At 35.3% G+C, this 18,511-nt stretch overlaps 1 protein-coding gene across 3 annotated transcripts in view; it reads left to right on the plus strand.

Moving 5' to 3' along the window:
* The window catches only part of LOC145662925 (uncharacterized), a 61,152-nt gene that overhangs the window by 20,179 nt on the left and 22,462 nt on the right, over positions 1-18,511 (plus strand). The window contains exon 3 of one of the 3 annotated variants that reach the window (XM_081728940.1): positions 6,700-8,827. The exons of 1 other annotated variant lie outside the window; for it this stretch is intronic. In XM_081728940.1, coding sequence (XP_081585066.1) covers positions 6,700-7,612 — 913 coding nt within the window. In that variant the 3' untranslated portion in view covers positions 7,613-8,827. Of the gene's footprint in view, positions 1-6,699; positions 8,828-18,511 lie in introns of those variants that run through there. One more of the 3 variants, XM_081728941.1, reaches the window with a different exon arrangement.

Raw genomic sequence — 18,511 nt, forward strand, 5'->3', positions numbered from 1 at the left:
TAATAGAACAGATAATTTTACGGTAAAATGAATGAGTGGTTTCAGAAGAGGACTATATAAGTTATTAATTTCCGGGGGCGGAGTGTTTTTGTTCACAGTATTAAAGGTGTATTTATGACTACGCCTGTAGTGTTACTGGTTTGAATCTACTATAATTGCGACGTGTAATAAGTAGAATGCGTGATATGAAAAACAATTGTATCAGATATTTTTCTCAGTCAGGGTGTATTTTGCGCAGTGTTGATTATTACAATTCGAGCTTTGCAATTGTAAAAACATTACAAATATATAAGAATTCGTTAAACTTTCGGCTTCCATAGGCCATAGAATTAGTGAATGAATTATAAGAGATCGTTTGATATGAAATGTTTCAATTTAGTATCCAACAATTATGTGCTTTTGGCTAAGGGAGACGATGTTTAGGACAAGCGAGTTATAATGGAAGAATTGGAGGAATGGGAAACCAGAGTGCCCCGGAAAAATCATAGAACGCAATATTGTCCTACATAAACTTATTTCGCCAGGGATCGAAAGAATAATGCACGCACGAGAGGTAATCGCTCTATCACTAACTCACCATGCCCCGCATGTAGAAATTCGTATCTTCGCGAAATACGCATTAAAATTCTTGTAAATACAACACAAAAACACTAATATATGTTAACTTACTCCACTAGAAACATTTCAAAGAAGACTGGTGTTTGTTTCTGGATAAATAATTTTATGACAGGTAAATTTATACCGATCTTATTTACCTGTACAAGATTATTTTAGCATTTGCAGAAATATTTCAACTGGTAACCTGAAGTACAAACATAAGTGCGAACAAAATAAAATTGCCTTCGAAGGAAGTCCTGGTTTTATAAATATATTTGACATGTAAACGTTACGAATGCCAGAAACATACAACCATGATGAACTTTTTTTTAAGAAACGTGAAAACTTATCAATTGGAAGGAGTTGTGGCATAGTTTATGGAAAAATAGAAATCCTAATGGGTAGACTGCGTAGGAATGTCGTTTAAAGACGTATGCGACACAACATTGAAACAAAGTGCAGACATTCTATGGCTGTGATAATCGCATGTTGTAAGAATATACTGCCTTATGGGGTAATATCGCAACATTGACCTTTCGACACCGTCCCAGCTGATGTAGATGGCCACCAACTGTATTATAGATAATCGGTCACAAACAAACAAGATAATTGCGAATCATTCAGGAAATCAATGCAAGCTTAGGTAGAATATTACATCACCTATAAGATTTCTAGAAAAAAAAATACACATGTGTTGACACTGTTCTGTACCTTTACTGTTCCCACTTAAGCAATAATATCAGAAATCAGATTTTTTAATACGTTTGCAACAGCCTGTAGTCTTGACCTCTTAAAACTGGTTTAAGTTTAAACACTTACATATAACGTCGAATTTCAATCAACTTTTAGGTGTCACATTTGATGAACTTGACATTGTAATGCTAATAACTGAGTGTAATTGTTGTAGAGTCGAAAAGAACATAATTGCCAGTTTGCTATGTTCCAATTTCTAAGATGGAGGAGAATTTGAGGTTGAGAAAATACGTGTTGCTGATATGTTTTATTCGTAATATATATATCCAGGAATACAAAGGTAAATTATGATATTCGCGCACGCATCATTTAAGAACAGAGGTCCTAATTAGAAATACCTTGATATAAAAATATTTTTTTATATTATTTAAATAATACATAGAACTTAGTTCTTTTCTTACAAGCAAATATATATACTCAGCTATGGAGTATATTAAATAACGTCGTGTAATGCATTTATTATTTGTTTTCTTTCTCAGTCAAGATTTCTAACCATCAATTTGGTATCTTGAAAATTTGCCTTCTAATAAATAAAACAAAATTTTAGAAACTGACATGAATTATAAAGAATTAAGAAAATTGCTGCGCACCAATAGTTGTATTACTTCCTACAAAAGTAGTGTCACTTCAGATGAAAATTAGTCTTTTTAAGACACTCAATTTTCGTAGATTTTCAATACTTCCGTTTCATTTCACTTGCTCATTTAGTCTGAATGCCATAACCGTGTGCAAGATTAATGGATCGGATTGTGGAAACCGCATATTACAAATATCCGCAATTAATGCAAAGCTGATGTGTACGACAAGCTAATAAAACACACACGAAAAAGGTTAATTTACTAAGACATCGCTTGCGTACGGAAATATATGCGAGTCGGATTTCAAACACAGTAGGAGAATTATCACTTCATGTTCAAATGGAAATATAAGAGGATAGATAAAACCTCCGCTCTGCAAATTTTTATCATGACGAATTCCAGATATACTTCCTCTCTGAAGAAAAATTTAATGGAAGATATAAAGACTATTGATCGAACAAATTTCTTTATAGTGACGAAACTAATGATATGCACAAAGTTAAAAAATACGCCCTTCTACTACTGTTCGACTCCAGTAATGTAGTATCTGAGAACCGACTTAAGGAATGGAAAAGTTCTTGCCTCAACATGGAGTGTACTCGAAACCCTCATGGTTAACATATCGGCACAATAAACCGTTGCACAGTGATTCAGGACGAGCAAAAAGCTGGCCAAAACCCAATTTTTGAAAATTGCGTTAGAAGGACACTGGTTCAGTGTATGGGTTACGAAATATCCGTAGTTTATTATATACAAATAATGAACACGAATAACATGTAACGTGTGAATTAGAAAGGGTGAAAATTAACCATTGTGGACATATCTGTGAAATAGCTGCCAAATAGAGTATTTGTCATTCAACTTCATGGCTTGGTATCTGAGAATATGTGGTCACAAGAAACATGTGTTGTATATGGTACCAACATACCTCTCAAGCACTGCAACTGTCCCAAATGGCTATGCAGTATCTTCCATATCTACGTTTCCTCGAACAAAATATGTTAATATGACAAAATCTAATTTGCTTTAGCAAAAGGTCCACAAAACTATAGAGATTTTGTATAGTGCCCAGCGTTCCCCAGCTGAGCTATTGAAATGGCTTGAAAGAATAATCCATGATGAATTGTTTTTCAGGAAGTTTAGGTGCGAATATGTGCGAAATCGTGAAATACGTGTTCCTTTGTGATTGTGTGTGGTGACAGGACACTGAAATTAATTATTCCTACTTTTTACGTGCAGGACATCTATAGTTCATAATGATGCTGAGACGCATCCAGGTTAATGCGAAAATGAGAGAAATGTAAGGACGTTGTCAAAGGGAACAAACACAGCATGTCCAGACCTGAGCTTTGACGTAATTGGACCTTGGTGATCACCCAACCCACGTTAGTGAAGACATTCGACAAATTGTTTCCAGGTTTTGCAGCCAAGTGTACCAAAAACTGTATAATAGTAGCAGAAATGATGACATTTCCTAAAGACACCTACAGAATTTCTTGATGAAGAACTGACATTTAAATTCCGGAGACAGATGGAACGTCGATCAAATCCTGGCGATTGTCCATCGAAGGATTTCAGAGAATCTATTGACAGAACTAAACGGAGGAAAGCGGAAGATTTACGTACATCTGGAACTACGTCAGAACTGGCTTTGCTGTCAAAATGAGCCTTCCGGTATCAGAACAAGATGCAGAAAAAGTACGTCGTGAGGTGACAGAAACAACTTCGAAAGGTTAGTAAGATGAGACAAGCGTTTATGAGCGCAAAGGACCAGAGCATTTTACTCAAACCGTGCACCAAAGAAGAGGCGCTTGCATTGCTTCTCGATCGTAAGTTAACCAAAAGCCAATACAACTGTCTACGTCTTGGTGCCAAAACACGCAACGCAGACATTTATCCAAGTTATCACCAATTACTCGAGGCTAAGAAAGTTGTTACCCGTCAGATGAGAGTATTACTGTTTCAGACGTCAGTGCAGAAATTAAATCACAAGCTTTATTGTAGAAAAAAAGTTGAACGAGTCCAGTGCATCGAACAGCAGATCACCTATCAACTGTGAATGTCAGTGGATTCCAATTTACTGTGCATCACGAGCTCATTCTCACTATGGTAGATGGAAAAGTTGTAATGCACTCCTGAACAACAAATTTCTTCAAAAGTGTTATATTTCCAAAGCAGTTCTCAAAGAAATTAACGATTTAGAGATAGTTTCTATGAAAGACATATACGCATCAACATTTCTCTTTGGATTGTCAGTGTTACATGCGGACATACGATTTTTTGAGTGCATCCTTTATATTGCATATAGACTCAATTTCAAGATATGGCAAGTTCGAAAGAAGCACAAGGAACTATTGAAATCACGAAAACATGAAATTCGGAAGCAGTTTAGAGCAAAAATAGGCCTTAATGCGATAGACCTAAAGCAGAAAACAGTGGAACAAACAAGGATGGGAACACTGCTAGAAGATGTTTTGCGGACTCACACATATCTTCCCAAATAATGGCGATTTCTGAACAACTGATTACACGTTTTTCGGTGATACCATCTGTAATCAATTCTGGACTTGATATTGATCCCAACGCTTTTGACAGTTATGCACTGGAGATAGACAAACTCTTTGCTCATCTTTACAGTTGGTTCTATGTGTCTGCTAGTGTCCATAAAATTCTTGTTCATAGATCGGCTACAGAATGCCATTTTACCAATAGGTCAACTTTCTGAAGCAAAGACTTACGAACATTTTTGAAAGATAACTCACGCAAATTCTCTCGCACTATTACGAATCAGGATATGCTGCATATGCTCCTTATTACCTCTGATCTCTTTCGCGTATTAGGCACATGGCTACCGGGAAGAAAAGACGTTGCTTGTCACATGAAAGATGACTGCTGTTAAATACGTCGGAGCGTGGAGCAGAAGGAGCCAACGCGGCGTCCAGCAAACAAAAGAATGAAGGCATTCCATTTTTATTCAGCGATATTGACAGTGACAGTGATGATTGACGTACAAATGTGGTTTACAAAATCAATTCTCGTTTTTCATTTGTGTGTGTCAGTGTAATGAAGACTTGTATGTATGAGTGTAGTGCAGATTTTATGTGTGAGTGTACTGACGTAATGCGTACCAATACGCAGTATTTTATCAGTATTTACAAACATTTCTTACAAACTCGCTCGTGCACATAAGGCTAGTGCAACCGAATGATGAACGTGTTCGTTGATTCTTACTACTATAAATACACAATTTTCACATATTTTAGGCATTAGAAACATTTTGTACATTGTTATAAAGGGTTATAGGTTTTGGTCAGGATTTTGCTCGTTCTGAACCACTGTGCGTTGACTTGAATTCCAGTCTCTTTCTAGTTGAACGATTCAAGCTCTGTATATTGCTGAATTCGCAACTAAAGGGGTAAGACAAAAAAATTTGCAGTTTACACAAATTTTTATATAATATAAATTAATTGTTTTGTATTTTAAGTTTCTTAGCAGTATAGTGGGCTTACACGAGAAACAATTAATATTTGTTCATTAATAAAAGTAACGGGAACAAATATATAAGAATTGTATTTCCAATAACAGTAAAAGAACTACAACATTTATCAATATAAATAACATTTCCCACATCACTAATCTTTGCTGTTTACGTACTTTTTCTGAGGATGTAAGAGTGGGGTGAAAAGAAACGTAATTAGTGAATACTCAGAAATATCTGTGCTACCACCTGGGAATGAATCCGCTAAAACATCAATGCTCACAGACTTCTGCAGTAATTATAGAAATTGTAATAGCAGATAATTAATTCTTAAAGTATTATTATATCATTTAGTACAATGCATTCACTTTGTTCTATGTACGAGACACTATTTGAACTCCAGTCGGCATTTTGGAGTTCAGCCTTTCACCGATAAGGATAGGAAAGACATCGCACCCCTCCGACCTACGTGTTCACTGGAGTCATATCAGACTACTCGTCTCTCTCTATTCTTCCTCATACCTCATAAACATCTACATTGATCTCTGAACTATCTAAAATCTCATCGACCTCAACGTAAGGCTGTCTTATTTCCTTAGATTTTGTCGATCTTCCTCTTTTTTCTCGATCTATGTATCCTCGGCTCTAACGTGAACGAGCGTAGATATATGCCAGTTTCTCGTCCCCATTGTTAAATAATTTGAGAAACTAGCTGTAATCACATATTTATAAATCATATTATTACCATTCTTATCATAAAATGTCACCTCTAGAGAAAAAAATACATTATAAAAGATTTTCTTGACAAAATAATAGCAGAATTTGAAACCACTAAACCGAAATTCTATATAAAGGCCAGTATCCATAAAAACTCTGCCATGAAGTACAATTTAAAGCATATTTTAGTAATGATAAATTCCGCACAAATTTCAAATTCCCACATTTCAAATATCCATATATATCATAACAGTAATTGGTAAATGATTTGAGGAATATACTAAAAAAAACTGTGGAAATGTATGACGTTTTCCTAAATAGGTTATACAAGCGAAAGATAATTTTGTAGCAGCTCTAGGTTTTATAATTTCTGCTTGTTTTTATATAATACCTATACAAATGTTTGTTGTGCAGCAACTCGTATAATGGTATTAACGAAACATTTCCAAGATTAATTACCAGCTATTTCAGAGAAAAAAAAACTAATGCGCTTATATATTAATTATGTGTCTATATCTTTATGCGCCTACAGCGTCATCAGTTGACCCTTTACGATATAGTATGTATGATTACCAGCATGTATTTCAGGTGCACTGACCGGAAAAAAAATCCTGGTTACCAGTTCGATGGCGAAAGATTTAATGATAAATCAGATTTCTTAACTCAGATGTCTGCATATCTTTCGGAAGAATCAACATTAGCAAAGCACGCATTAACACATACAGATAAAAAACTTTACAGTTGTGGAGAGTGTGGACTGGGATTCACAATGAAATCATCTTTAGAACGCCACATGATAATAAAACATCTACGTGAGAGAACTTACAGTTGTGAATATTGTGGAAAGATGTTCTTTGAAAAATCAGGTGTGAAAAATCACATATTAATTCACATAGGAGACAGACCTCATATTTGCCTGGAATGTGGAAAGACGTTCACTGAAATTGGAACTTTAAGAAGACATATGTCAATTCATACAGGCAAAAAACCTTATAACTGTGAACATTGTGGCATGAAGTTCTATCTAAAATCGAAAGTAATAAATCATATACGAAAGCATACAGGTGAAAGAAGTTATATTTGTCACGAATGTGGGAGGGCTTTTACTGAAACTGGAAGTTTAAGAAGGCATACATCAATTCATACAGGTGAAAAACATCATAGCTGTGAACATTGTGGACGCAAATTCATTCAGAAGTCGCATTTAAGAGAGCATATGCTAAATCATACAGGTGAGAAACCGCATTCTTGTCCGGAGTGTGGAAAAGAATTCCGAAATGTTAGATATTTAAAGCTCCATATGTTAGCACATACAGGCGGAAAACAATACACCTGTCAGCAATGTGACAAGAGATTCCAAAGAGCTGACTATCTGAAGCGACATGTTTTAACACATACAGGTGTAAGGCCTCACATTTATCCAATGTGTGGAAAGGGGTTCACCAGAAGAAAAATTGCGAGAAAGCATATGTTAATACATACAGATTAAAAATCTGATATCTATCTCTAGTTTGGAGGGGGTTCACCCAAGCTGCAAACGTAGGAGAGCATTTATTAATACATTGAGATAAAAAAAAAATACGTCCGCACTGTGGTATATTGTTCCTTCAGATTAGATTCCAAAAGCGTATTTCTTACTACATATTGGAGAATAACCTCAAATTTTTCTGCAGTGGGAAAAGATTTATTGAAGTTGGAAATTTAGGAAACTACATGGTAACACAAACTTTCTAAAAGGCTTGTTGCTGTGATCATTGTAAAGTCAGATTCAAATTAAAATCCAGTTTCACTCCATGTGTAATATCATGCACGAGAGAAACGTCATAATAGTGAATATTTTCATGAGTCATTCCAGAATGTAATTAAGGAAGGCACATGTTATGTCACAAGATGTTAAGACCATATACTTGTCCGGAATATCGAACGGTATTCCAAATATATTCTCTTACATGAAAAGAGATCTTATATTTAAAGTAAATTTAAAAATTGATTTCACTAAAAAGGTAGATTCGATAATTTAAGATATCATAGTCAGAATCGTAGGATTATTAATTAGCTTTGTTTAACAGAATTCGTAATTTCTGAAATATCTTCCAAACATGTTCCTTGTTGAGTATGAATTTCAGTATGTCATATGGTCACTGATACTGCTTTCTCTTCTGTCCCTGTAACATGTGAAAATATTCCAAAGTGTACTCGGGGCATGTTTTGTCACTTTTGCCTAACTCGCATAAAGATTCATAGTTTATTATATACCTCAAATGTAAGTTTATTCATGACATTGCAGTTTAGAGTTGTCCCGTGGACTCTTTTACACACTTTAGATACTTTAATTTACTTCCATTAATTTCTAAAGTTTATGATAGTACGTTGTAATTTCAGAGTTAGCAGTGTCTAAAAAGCAAATTTTCATCTTTATTAACTGGTAATTTGAATAAATTCATACAGTTTTTTCTTCGGAAGCATTTTACTTTTCCTTCTAAGTTTACATCTTTACACTACGGTAACACACAAGAAAGTTTTCCAAATAAACAACAGGGCTAAAATTAATGGTATTCAACATTTATAGTAATTAGAAAACAGAACGCGCAAGGCATAGCCAACGGACAGGCACCAGATATGTGATGATACTTTTTCTGCTAAATACAGGAATTATTGAACAAGGAACGTGATCATGCTGGGTAGTCCATTATCTCGATCAGTGTGTATTTAGTTGAAGTATGTAAACTGCCCATTAATGGCTCGCCATACATAAGTCGACTGTCTCCATTATTCATATAAATGGCACTATTAATGTTTGTTTATGGCTGTATTTATGAACTTTGCAATTGTTCGCTTGTTTCGTCTTGTGAATAACTACGATCAACTCCATGAATAACGAAATATACATAGAAAATTGGTTTGGTTGAGTAAATTGCTTGTTAGATAAAAAGTGATGATTAACTGTATAAAAAAATATGTCAAGGAATGCTCTTTTTCGAACTTTGAATTCCAAATTGGAGGCTGGACTTAAAAAAAAAATAGCCGGTTCGATTCTTACCGACTTTTTGAAGTAACATGATTGGTAAATGTTTACGCAACTGGATGATAATAAGATTTTCGCTGGAGAAGTTGATAGCAAAGGTTTGTAGTAAGAAAAGGTCAAGAGATAAAGCAGTGTTTTATAATAATTTGAGATTCCCAGATATGTTGCGTAGTGATAAAGTGCCGTCGAGTTCTACATCAGAAAAATGATGCGGAAGCAAACTTCTACTGCTTTGGTGGTTAAGAGATTTGATACTGTAATGCACAGACAATTATTTTAGAAAGATAGACAACTCGCTTGATTTGATATAGCAGAAGTTACAGAGATGTTTCAAGTTTTTGAAGTTCGCATATGTCCCAGCCTATGTTATTTTCGTTTCTTCGTACAGTGAGCAGAGATATGGTGGAAACAGGTTGAAAATCTCCATATCAACTTTCCAATCATTGTCCAAAGACTTAAGCCTGGTTCGCTGTAAGGTAAACCGATAGCGGGCCACAAGATCGTGATGAAGATGAAAGGCTTTGACAAAATGATTAATTGAAATCCCAAGATCTGACAACCCGTTTCAATAGTGGTCAAGGTAGGATGGATCACATGCCAAATTCACACAACTGGATACCCTTGGCTAAATCGGTCTGACTAATTGTACTCGAAGCATGACGAGAAACATCTGGTATTAACAGAACGTAGATATTCAAAAACCAGTAGAAAGATGGCGACAACGACCGACTTTAAAACTGCAAATAGGTCGTCAGAATATATCTGCATCTTTCTAACAAGAGCTTTATTCCCGAACGAGGAGAACCGGACCGGAAAAGGCAATAAGTTCTTTCTGGGCAGATTTATTTCCATGGTTACGGAGCTTTATTTTTTTTAGAATGATTACAGAATGTTTGAAGATATGATGCGAAGTTGTAGAATTTATATGGTGAAAATGTATTTCTTCAGTGCTATAACTTCTGAGAGCGGAATACGGTGAAGAAATGGTGCCTTAGTGAGTGAGGTCTGCAGTCATGAACTGATGTTATGAGCAGTATATATGTGGATTGCGGTGAGAAATACAGCACTCTGGATTATCTCAGTCTGTGGTTTGTGTATAGCTAGATGATGATCCACTTATGTGTATCTATATCGTGATAAAGCAAAAACTTGGTCTAGATCATGAAATATTAAATGTGCCAGATCGAATCGTGCTGCAATACAGTGTTTGTGTAATTGGTAGTGGTGTGGCACAAGATGTTGGAAGTAACGCACAACTATATATTACAGCATTGGGAGTATCGAAAGCAAGGGAGTAGGAACTTGGAGGCGCTCATAGAAAGTCAGAGAGCTGATAACCAAGCAAGATGGCCGTATGTTACTGCTGGCCGTACAAAGACTATCCGTAGCCAGTAGAAGTTTAATATAGTGACTGCACATTGTGTCTTAAGATTTTGTAAAGTTTCAAACAGCGGTATATGTTAGCTTCCAGTTCTGTGGGATGATGCTTCCACTTAAAATGTTTGTCGAAAAGTATACGTAGATATTTGAGACTATTTTCGAGTGGCATTGGACATTCAGAATTGGTTAAATGTAAACGTTCTGGACTGCGACTGTTACAATATTTATCCTATTCGAGCTCAAAGATAGTTATTTTTTTCTTGTTAGTCTTAGCTTCAGCTTCAATTTCAGGCATTACTTATTAAGTTTGTTCAATAAGAATTGTGAGAAGTTATAAATCGGAAAACGCAAGATCCCAACGCTAGGTGAGCAGTATCATGAGCTAATTGTAGTGTATATAATGGAGACAGATTAAGGTATAAATCCTACATACAGAAAATGAAATGTATAGAACTGATCTGTGGCACATCGGCGCTAACTTGAATGGTGTCAGACTTGGCTATGTTGATCTGAACGAACCTTGGTACTGACGGAAGAAAATTTTCAATTCTACATTTGAAAGCGTAAGCAGAGGTTTTAGTTTATAAACTAAGCCCTTATGTGAAACAGTATTAAAAAACGCTTGTCCATTATCCTAGAATATCAAAACGAAAGATAAGCGCTTATTAAAATGGTTGACAAGATGGAAAGATAATTTGAGTAACTGGTTTTCAGTGGAATACCATGGAAGGAATCCAGTTTTAATGGCTACCAGTTTATTCTTCACTTGTAGGTAATAATGAAGCCGTTTTAATAAAATGCGTTCGTGTCATGGTATAAATTCTTTAATTAGGTTAATAAGATGCTGCAGCAACGGGTTCTATGGAAGGTTTTAGAAGATAATAAGGAGGATTGTGGATAAAAGTTATATACTGTTGGTTCAAGAGAGTGTTTCAAATTTACTAGTTGTTTCAATGTCAACCAAGAAAATAGTAACGAAGGTAAATATAGATGTAAATATGGAATAGCAGACATTATAAAGGTTATCCTTTAATTTTAATTTTGGAATATTAAGACTATTGGAGGTGATTATGACCTTATAGCTAGTTTCCCTTAAAGTTGTACCTTAAGGACAGTGAAGAATCAATAATAGCTAGGTTTCAGATTATATGAAGGACATTATAACTTTAATACTATAATCATAAAATGTGAAGGAAAATTTGGGTGGGAGGTGAAGTGCAAAAGGCACAACATATGTGATATGTTAGTAATGGATTCGTTTTTCAGGTCGTAGTTCAGTTTTTCGGCTTGTAACTGTAGGGTGGATATCATTATGTAGGAAGGCATGTATGTCCTCACAAAGTTGCTGTTCGAACTAAGTACTTTGTTTCTGTGAGGAACTGATATTCAGATACAATAAATTAATAATGGCATTCTTGTATGAAAGCTCACTGTTGGATATTAGTAAGGCAAGTTTTGATGATAGAAGACAAAAGGTACACATTCTTATTTAAAATTTCATATTGAGGCTCCCTTTGGCTGCCAATTGAGTTAATTGAAAGACGGGTTCTTAAAAAAGAAAAATGTTTTGAAGTGCCATGCGACAAAAAGAAAAAAAAAAATCTCGTTGATTAGAATTGTATGAATAACTATAGTTGACGTATCCACAGTTTTGTCAGTACTTTTTGTAAACAGTAAGAGTACGAAAACATCTCCTTTGTTACACTCAAAACGTGTACGTGCTTTGCTTTTGTAACTGCAAATAGAATGGGCATCACAGGCGCTAGATGCCAGTGGATTGTTGAAATTCGAACAAGATTTTACATTGTGAACTTTAAAACACTATTCACTTTTCGTAGGATTATGTCTTTTCACTGTGGTATGAGTTACGTATTTGACATTCTCATAGCTCAATGCAAGGAAAAGTGAGGTGTGCGATGATTCGACACGAATGTGATGGTGCTCTTTGTAAATGGAAGCTTACTTTGCAATATAAATCATCAAGTACTTGTCATTTCTATTTGGTTCTACTCCACGTATGACTACTCATAAAGTAGGTTGTCATTGTTGAGGAGGTTAAAGTTTAATATGCTTTTCTGTTAGTTTTTGCAAATGATATTTTAATAAAAATTTTCAGAGAGTGTTTATTACGAGTAATAATGGCGAAGTTCGGATCCGTTGATTTGATTATGATCACGTTACAAGTTTTAGTACTCTGAGTAAATTGTGCTTCCTTGAAGTAGTTGATTTGAAGATGGATTAGTATCTCGTTTTAGAACTTTAGTTCGTAATCGGAAAGTAAATAAGTATACAAAGTCGCTTCGCAGATATCCTCTAAAGAAACAAATTGCTGCCTTTGGTCGGGGAACAGTATTTCATGTCGGTACACTTAGATTGCGTAAGTTGTAAAGAGTAATGCTTTGTAACATTGGTGATTTTTCTTAGCTGCTGGTGTTACGAGTTGTAAGAAGAATCATAAGCAGTCGAACACCTACCTAGGACGCCTTTCTCTTTTTTCAGTTTTTCAGTCTTGTTATTAGCTCTTATTTGGACCAGAAGTTTACTGTGCTTTTTGTCCAGTGTCGACGTCCCTGTTCGTCAAGATCGTTTTGTTGATCCAATGAAATAAGTAATTGAGATGAAGAGTACCTGCAAAATAAAGATGTGAAGGATAATGAAAGGCAAAAATGTATTGCAATTCTTGAATCAAACTGTCGGTTTCGCCTCACCACTACGCCCGTTGCAATGATTGAAGGATCGCCTTTATAACTAAGAATCGTTCAAAACCTATGGCTGATAGGAATTGGTACCTTGGTCGGATAATTGAGAGCCAATATTAAGTATTGTTAATTTGGCCTTTCTTTAGCGAGCCCAAGGCTAGAGCTCTTGTGAGGGTTATACCCTTTATTCCGAATGAAAGGTGCAAACATTGGTGCAGAAAACGGTGTTGCTGGTGTAGAAGATTTGTGGGAAAAACTCAAATGTCATTTGTTTTAGCCCTAACTCTATTATATTTCAGGTTTCTTACACTCTCAACGTGATATTGTCATCTTGTGATCATTATCATTAAGGCAGGAAGATTAAGAGACGATGATTAGGCCTGTCCACTTCACAAGGCAAACATGATAAATGCTAGACAAACGAATGTTGAATATCTTCTTGTTCAGAGACTATTTTGAACAGCGATGTCGACGAATGAAGCTCAGTTAGTACTATACGTTTACAGTGCAACGATGTATCTGAAACTTAAAGAGCAAATTGCGTAAGAGTAGGCATAAGCAAAAAGATAGTCGAGAGATAGAGTTTTGAGATAGAGGGGAAAGAGCAATTAAAAAAGTCAAGTAACTATGTTATACGAGATCGTACCCCCGGTCAATGTTCAAAGGGCTCAGAAGTAAGGGATTCCCGTAATAATATGTGACAATGAATTTGAGAAAAATATCCCGTCATAAAGCTCTTGCCTTGGACTTGGAAGATTAATTCTATCAGATAAACAGAAATCATGACGTTCAGGAATTTTTACGTAGTCATCGATGAAAGTTAATGCAAAGTTCCAGTCAGGACGGCCAAACATACAACGCAGAAAGACATTTTAGGTAGTAAGATACTATTCTATCAGGTCTTGTTTCCATATTGTCAACGTAAACCACAGCAACGCACTGAGTAAGGATATGTGAGAGTATATAAAACGACGTAAGAGGTTCAACACAATAACTGTTTTTTCATCAGATTTCCACTCCATCTCGCTATCAGGAGACATAGTGGAAGTCTCAGGAAGATACATTAATTTTGTTGAAACTCTTACGTGATTGTGTGTTGTATATATTCTCACATTTCCTTGCTCAATGTGTTGTTGTGGCTTACTTTCACAGGAAAGTAAGAACTGAAACGGGTTGTAATGCTTATATAGTACCAATAAGACTTTTTCTTAAACGGTATTTCTTTCAGAAGGGGCATCCAAGTAAAGTGATAGTCGAATGTGAGACCAAGGTAAGTGTCCTGTTTGAAGCATGCGTATGCCATGAACATTTATATAAAAAAGATTTTTTTTTACTCGAGGGCGTTTGCGAAATGGAATAAAGATTATTTGCTTGCGAAAATATACTGAGTCGCCACTTATTCCACTATGGATAAAGTAGTAAAACACTATCCTAAAAGAAAAAAATAATTTCTCTGATGATTCGGGCTGTTCAAAAACAAGTGTCATCCGCATATTAAAAAATGTGCACAATGAGACGAATTGTCATCATCTCAGCATAATATCAGAAATGAGGCAGTTAGAAAGAAAATGAAAGATGATGTGCAGATAAGAAAAAGGAGCCAGAATAGGTGAAATTTAAAAATGAGATTTGTGTGTCAAAGTTTATATAAAACTTTCTCTAGGTCGCAAACAACGAGACAAGATGGACGTGGAATGTCATAATGATTCGTATGGAGATTTTAGAATCTAAGCACCTTCTTGTTACTAAATTAACATCGAAAACCAATATGATGTACATGTAAGTTATGGATAGAGACACGAAGATAGTCTGATGAAACTGGTGCGTTCAAAAATTTTACTATATACAGGAAATTTTTGGATTGGTCGGTAAGATAAAATCATATCGTCTGTTAGGCTGTAGAAACAGAGCAGAGGAGGTCTTCGTCTGGGGGATGTAGCCAGTGCAACGAACGAAAGTATAAATATATATATATATGAAGAGGAAGAAGACAGAAAGGTGGTCTTTTGATTTAGTCTTGTTATTATATCCATAATAGGAGCTGTATTACGTCTTAAGTTAGCTGATGCTCTGTGTGTATGCTGAGTTTGCAAAGATGCGAAGTTGTGCTACATGCTCCGTTATTTTTAAAAAGGAGATAGATATATTCATATGTGAATCATGTAGTCGAAGGTTATTGGCTAGTCGAATAACGTATGTCTCCAATATGCAGAGAGTTTCGTAGTGTAAAGCGGGAACATTGCACTATCCGGAATATCCAAAATTTAAGATGGGACGAAGATACGCCTTCCAGGTATCAAGTAAAACATCCGGTTCTAGGCCCCAAATTATTCCGTTAAGTCTCCGTAAGAACTTTAATCGACTCCTTAGTCATATCTCTTAACATCTTTAAGTTGACGTTCCACGTGACCTGGAAATCGAAGATCACACGCAAGCAGATACAGTGGGTGTAAATGCGTACAACGTGTCTATCGACAATGACTCATAAGAGATTCGGATTTGTTAGGTCGTAAGAACACTATTGCCTGTGTTTTTTGTTGATGATAGTTAGGTACAATTTTCTGTACACGTAATGAAAGTATTGAGTGTTGTTTGAAGGTATAATTTCCTGTACACGTAATGAAAGTATTGAGTGTTCTTTGAAGGGCCACAATTAGTTGCAGATTTGCCAACAGCGAGAAAAGCCGTGTCGTCTGCAGTTTCTTAGATATGTTCGTAAGATAAATGATCAATCCCAGGTGTTGCATTCTTTTTCTGCTTTTGTGGAGTATGAAATTCAGGAGTAGTGATGAGAAAATACTGAGGATGAAGGACATGATCTGTGAAAAATTGCAAAGCTGTAGCTCACGAGAGATTTATCCGTTTTGGAAGTGTGGAAGTGCCACAGAGTAAAATATTGTATAATACTAACGAGGAAAACGATTCAAGTGTAGAGATGCAAGGGCTCGGAAAAAAACCGGCTTTTTTGGAAAAAAAACTCGGTTTTTTCTGCTTTGCTTTTTTGCTTCGGAAATTTTGGGCTTTTTTCAAAATACTGCTTTAAATTGATAAAAGAGACTTTGTATCGCTTCTCTATAACACAAAAAATCATTTAATTAGTGGTTGATGCTGATAATAATATAAAACATCGAAAATAAACTATGAATTTCGAAAAAATATTTCAAACATTTTTTCTTCAACATATTTACATTATGAATTCCACAGGATTAACCAATGTATATAATAAGAATTTTTTAACCTCCTATATACAAAAGTAAGCAGAGTTGGCAAGAACCGTGGTTGTTTTTGAATATGCCAAAAACCCGTTTTTTGGGGATGTTTAAACCAGGCTTTTTTGGTTTAAACCAGGCTTTTTTGACTTAGATTTTTTGCTTTATGTATTTATATTACATATTCACAGAAATAGCCTAAGTTTGTTTCGCCTTGATGTTATTATGCAACAGCGGGGTTATGCCGGAAGAACTCCCATAAGCTTAAAGAAGTGCGGTCAGTAAATTTCTTAAGTTGAGAATCTCCTGCCCTAGCCATTGGGAAAATCCCGTCATTACTTGAAATGTAAGACAATAACGGGAAAATCCTGTTATTGCTTTGCATGTAAAATTTGAAGGTCAACGTACCATAATCAGTACGCTAAAACTAAGGTATTAAATTACAAATTTAGTACCGGTACGTAGATATCATTGAAAGTCCAATCCAAGCTAATGTTGGAAGCTACGTAGGCAATCGATAAATTTTGCCAATTTCTATCAATATATTTAAGCAATATTGGCTTCTTTATAAAACAACACGCATTTAGGCATGTAGAAATATACAATTTGGTTTGTTTCGTATATTTAGGCTTAACATCCTTACGAAATACCGAGGTTATCAAGGAGAAGACTTTCGCTTAAACTGACATCCGAACCGCTACTTGGGTTACGCATGAAAAAAGGATTGTGGTTCGACCGAGAATTGAACATGGGACACCTTGATTAAAAGGTGAAAAGGAAATAAAACTATTGCAGGTGATTTGATATCTGGAAACGTTACCATGAAGTTCACACGATTCGCATTTTTCATTCTTTTTATTTTTGTGGTTTAAACCAGTTATTAAAAAAAAAAGTTGGTGTAAATCAGCCAACCCTAAAAGTAAACACTTCTTTTTAAAGAATACACAAATAACTAGCAAAATAGTATGTAGTATTTTTACTTCAAAATATTCCATACCCTCTTTTTGAAACAAAATAAAATTAAAATAAAACATAAGAGAAATACTTAGATTTATATGATACACTTAAAGGCTGCACATCTAGAGTTTTTGGTTCTGTATATTCTTGAAATTCTACAGTTAAGTTTTATAGAACCACCATCACAGTTTACCCAATCCTCAAGTTTTCTGAATTTTTAACAAGAGAGATTCAACATATCATTACGGACCCCCCCCCAAAAAAAAAGACTACGGAATATATTTAAGTTAGGCTAAATACAACTGCACAACAAACATGACTGAGTGATTAGCTTTTGCGCTTCTATCGGGAAGTCCGGGATTAACCAGCATTCGACCATTCTGACAAAGCTTTTCTTCATTCCATCTGTGAATGTAGAAATAGTGCGTGTACTGTGAGTTGGGCGACTTCCTTTTTTATTGTTTTTAAATCGTTATTATTACTAATTACCAGCAGTGACGGTTTTGCGAAGGTTAGGGGAGCGGTCTTTCGGTCTGAAGCCCGTTCCCCAAAGTTACGGAATGTCTGCAACAAACGAAATATCTATTATTTATGCCTTTACTCATAAACTTTAAGCTCCCGTCAAATAAAAATTACGAATGTTTAAAAAAACTAAACATTAGTAAGAAACCCTTCCCAAAATACTTTTCTAAATCCGCCACTGATTCTCAGTATAAAATGATCTTTAAAGTTGTATCCGGAAGATTATTGCTAAACATATAAACGAAACGAAATATTAGTTATGCCTGTACTCATAAACTTCAAGCACTTTCCAAATAAAATTAGGATTTTTTAGGAAACGAAACAATCAGAAAAAACCCTCCTAAAGTACTTTTCTAAATCCGCTACTGATTATTTGTATAAATTGGTATTCAAGGTTGTGTCCGGAAAATTATTGCTAAATCACTTCACAGCTACAGTATAACAGAAATGTGGAAGTACGGTTTGACGGATACATTGAAAAACGTACACTTTGACGGATAAATAGAAAAACGGGCAAGTTTAACTTTTGCGCTAGAAACTAGAGTACTAAAAGCTCTTAGAAATGAAACACGGATGACAAACTAGAGAAGAAAAAA

Source organism: Thermobia domestica, chromosome 10, assembly GCF_964235325.1.
Source record: "Thermobia domestica chromosome 10, izTheDome1.hap1.1, whole genome shotgun sequence".
Lineage (NCBI taxonomy): Eukaryota > Metazoa > Arthropoda > Insecta > Zygentoma > Lepismatidae > Thermobia > Thermobia domestica.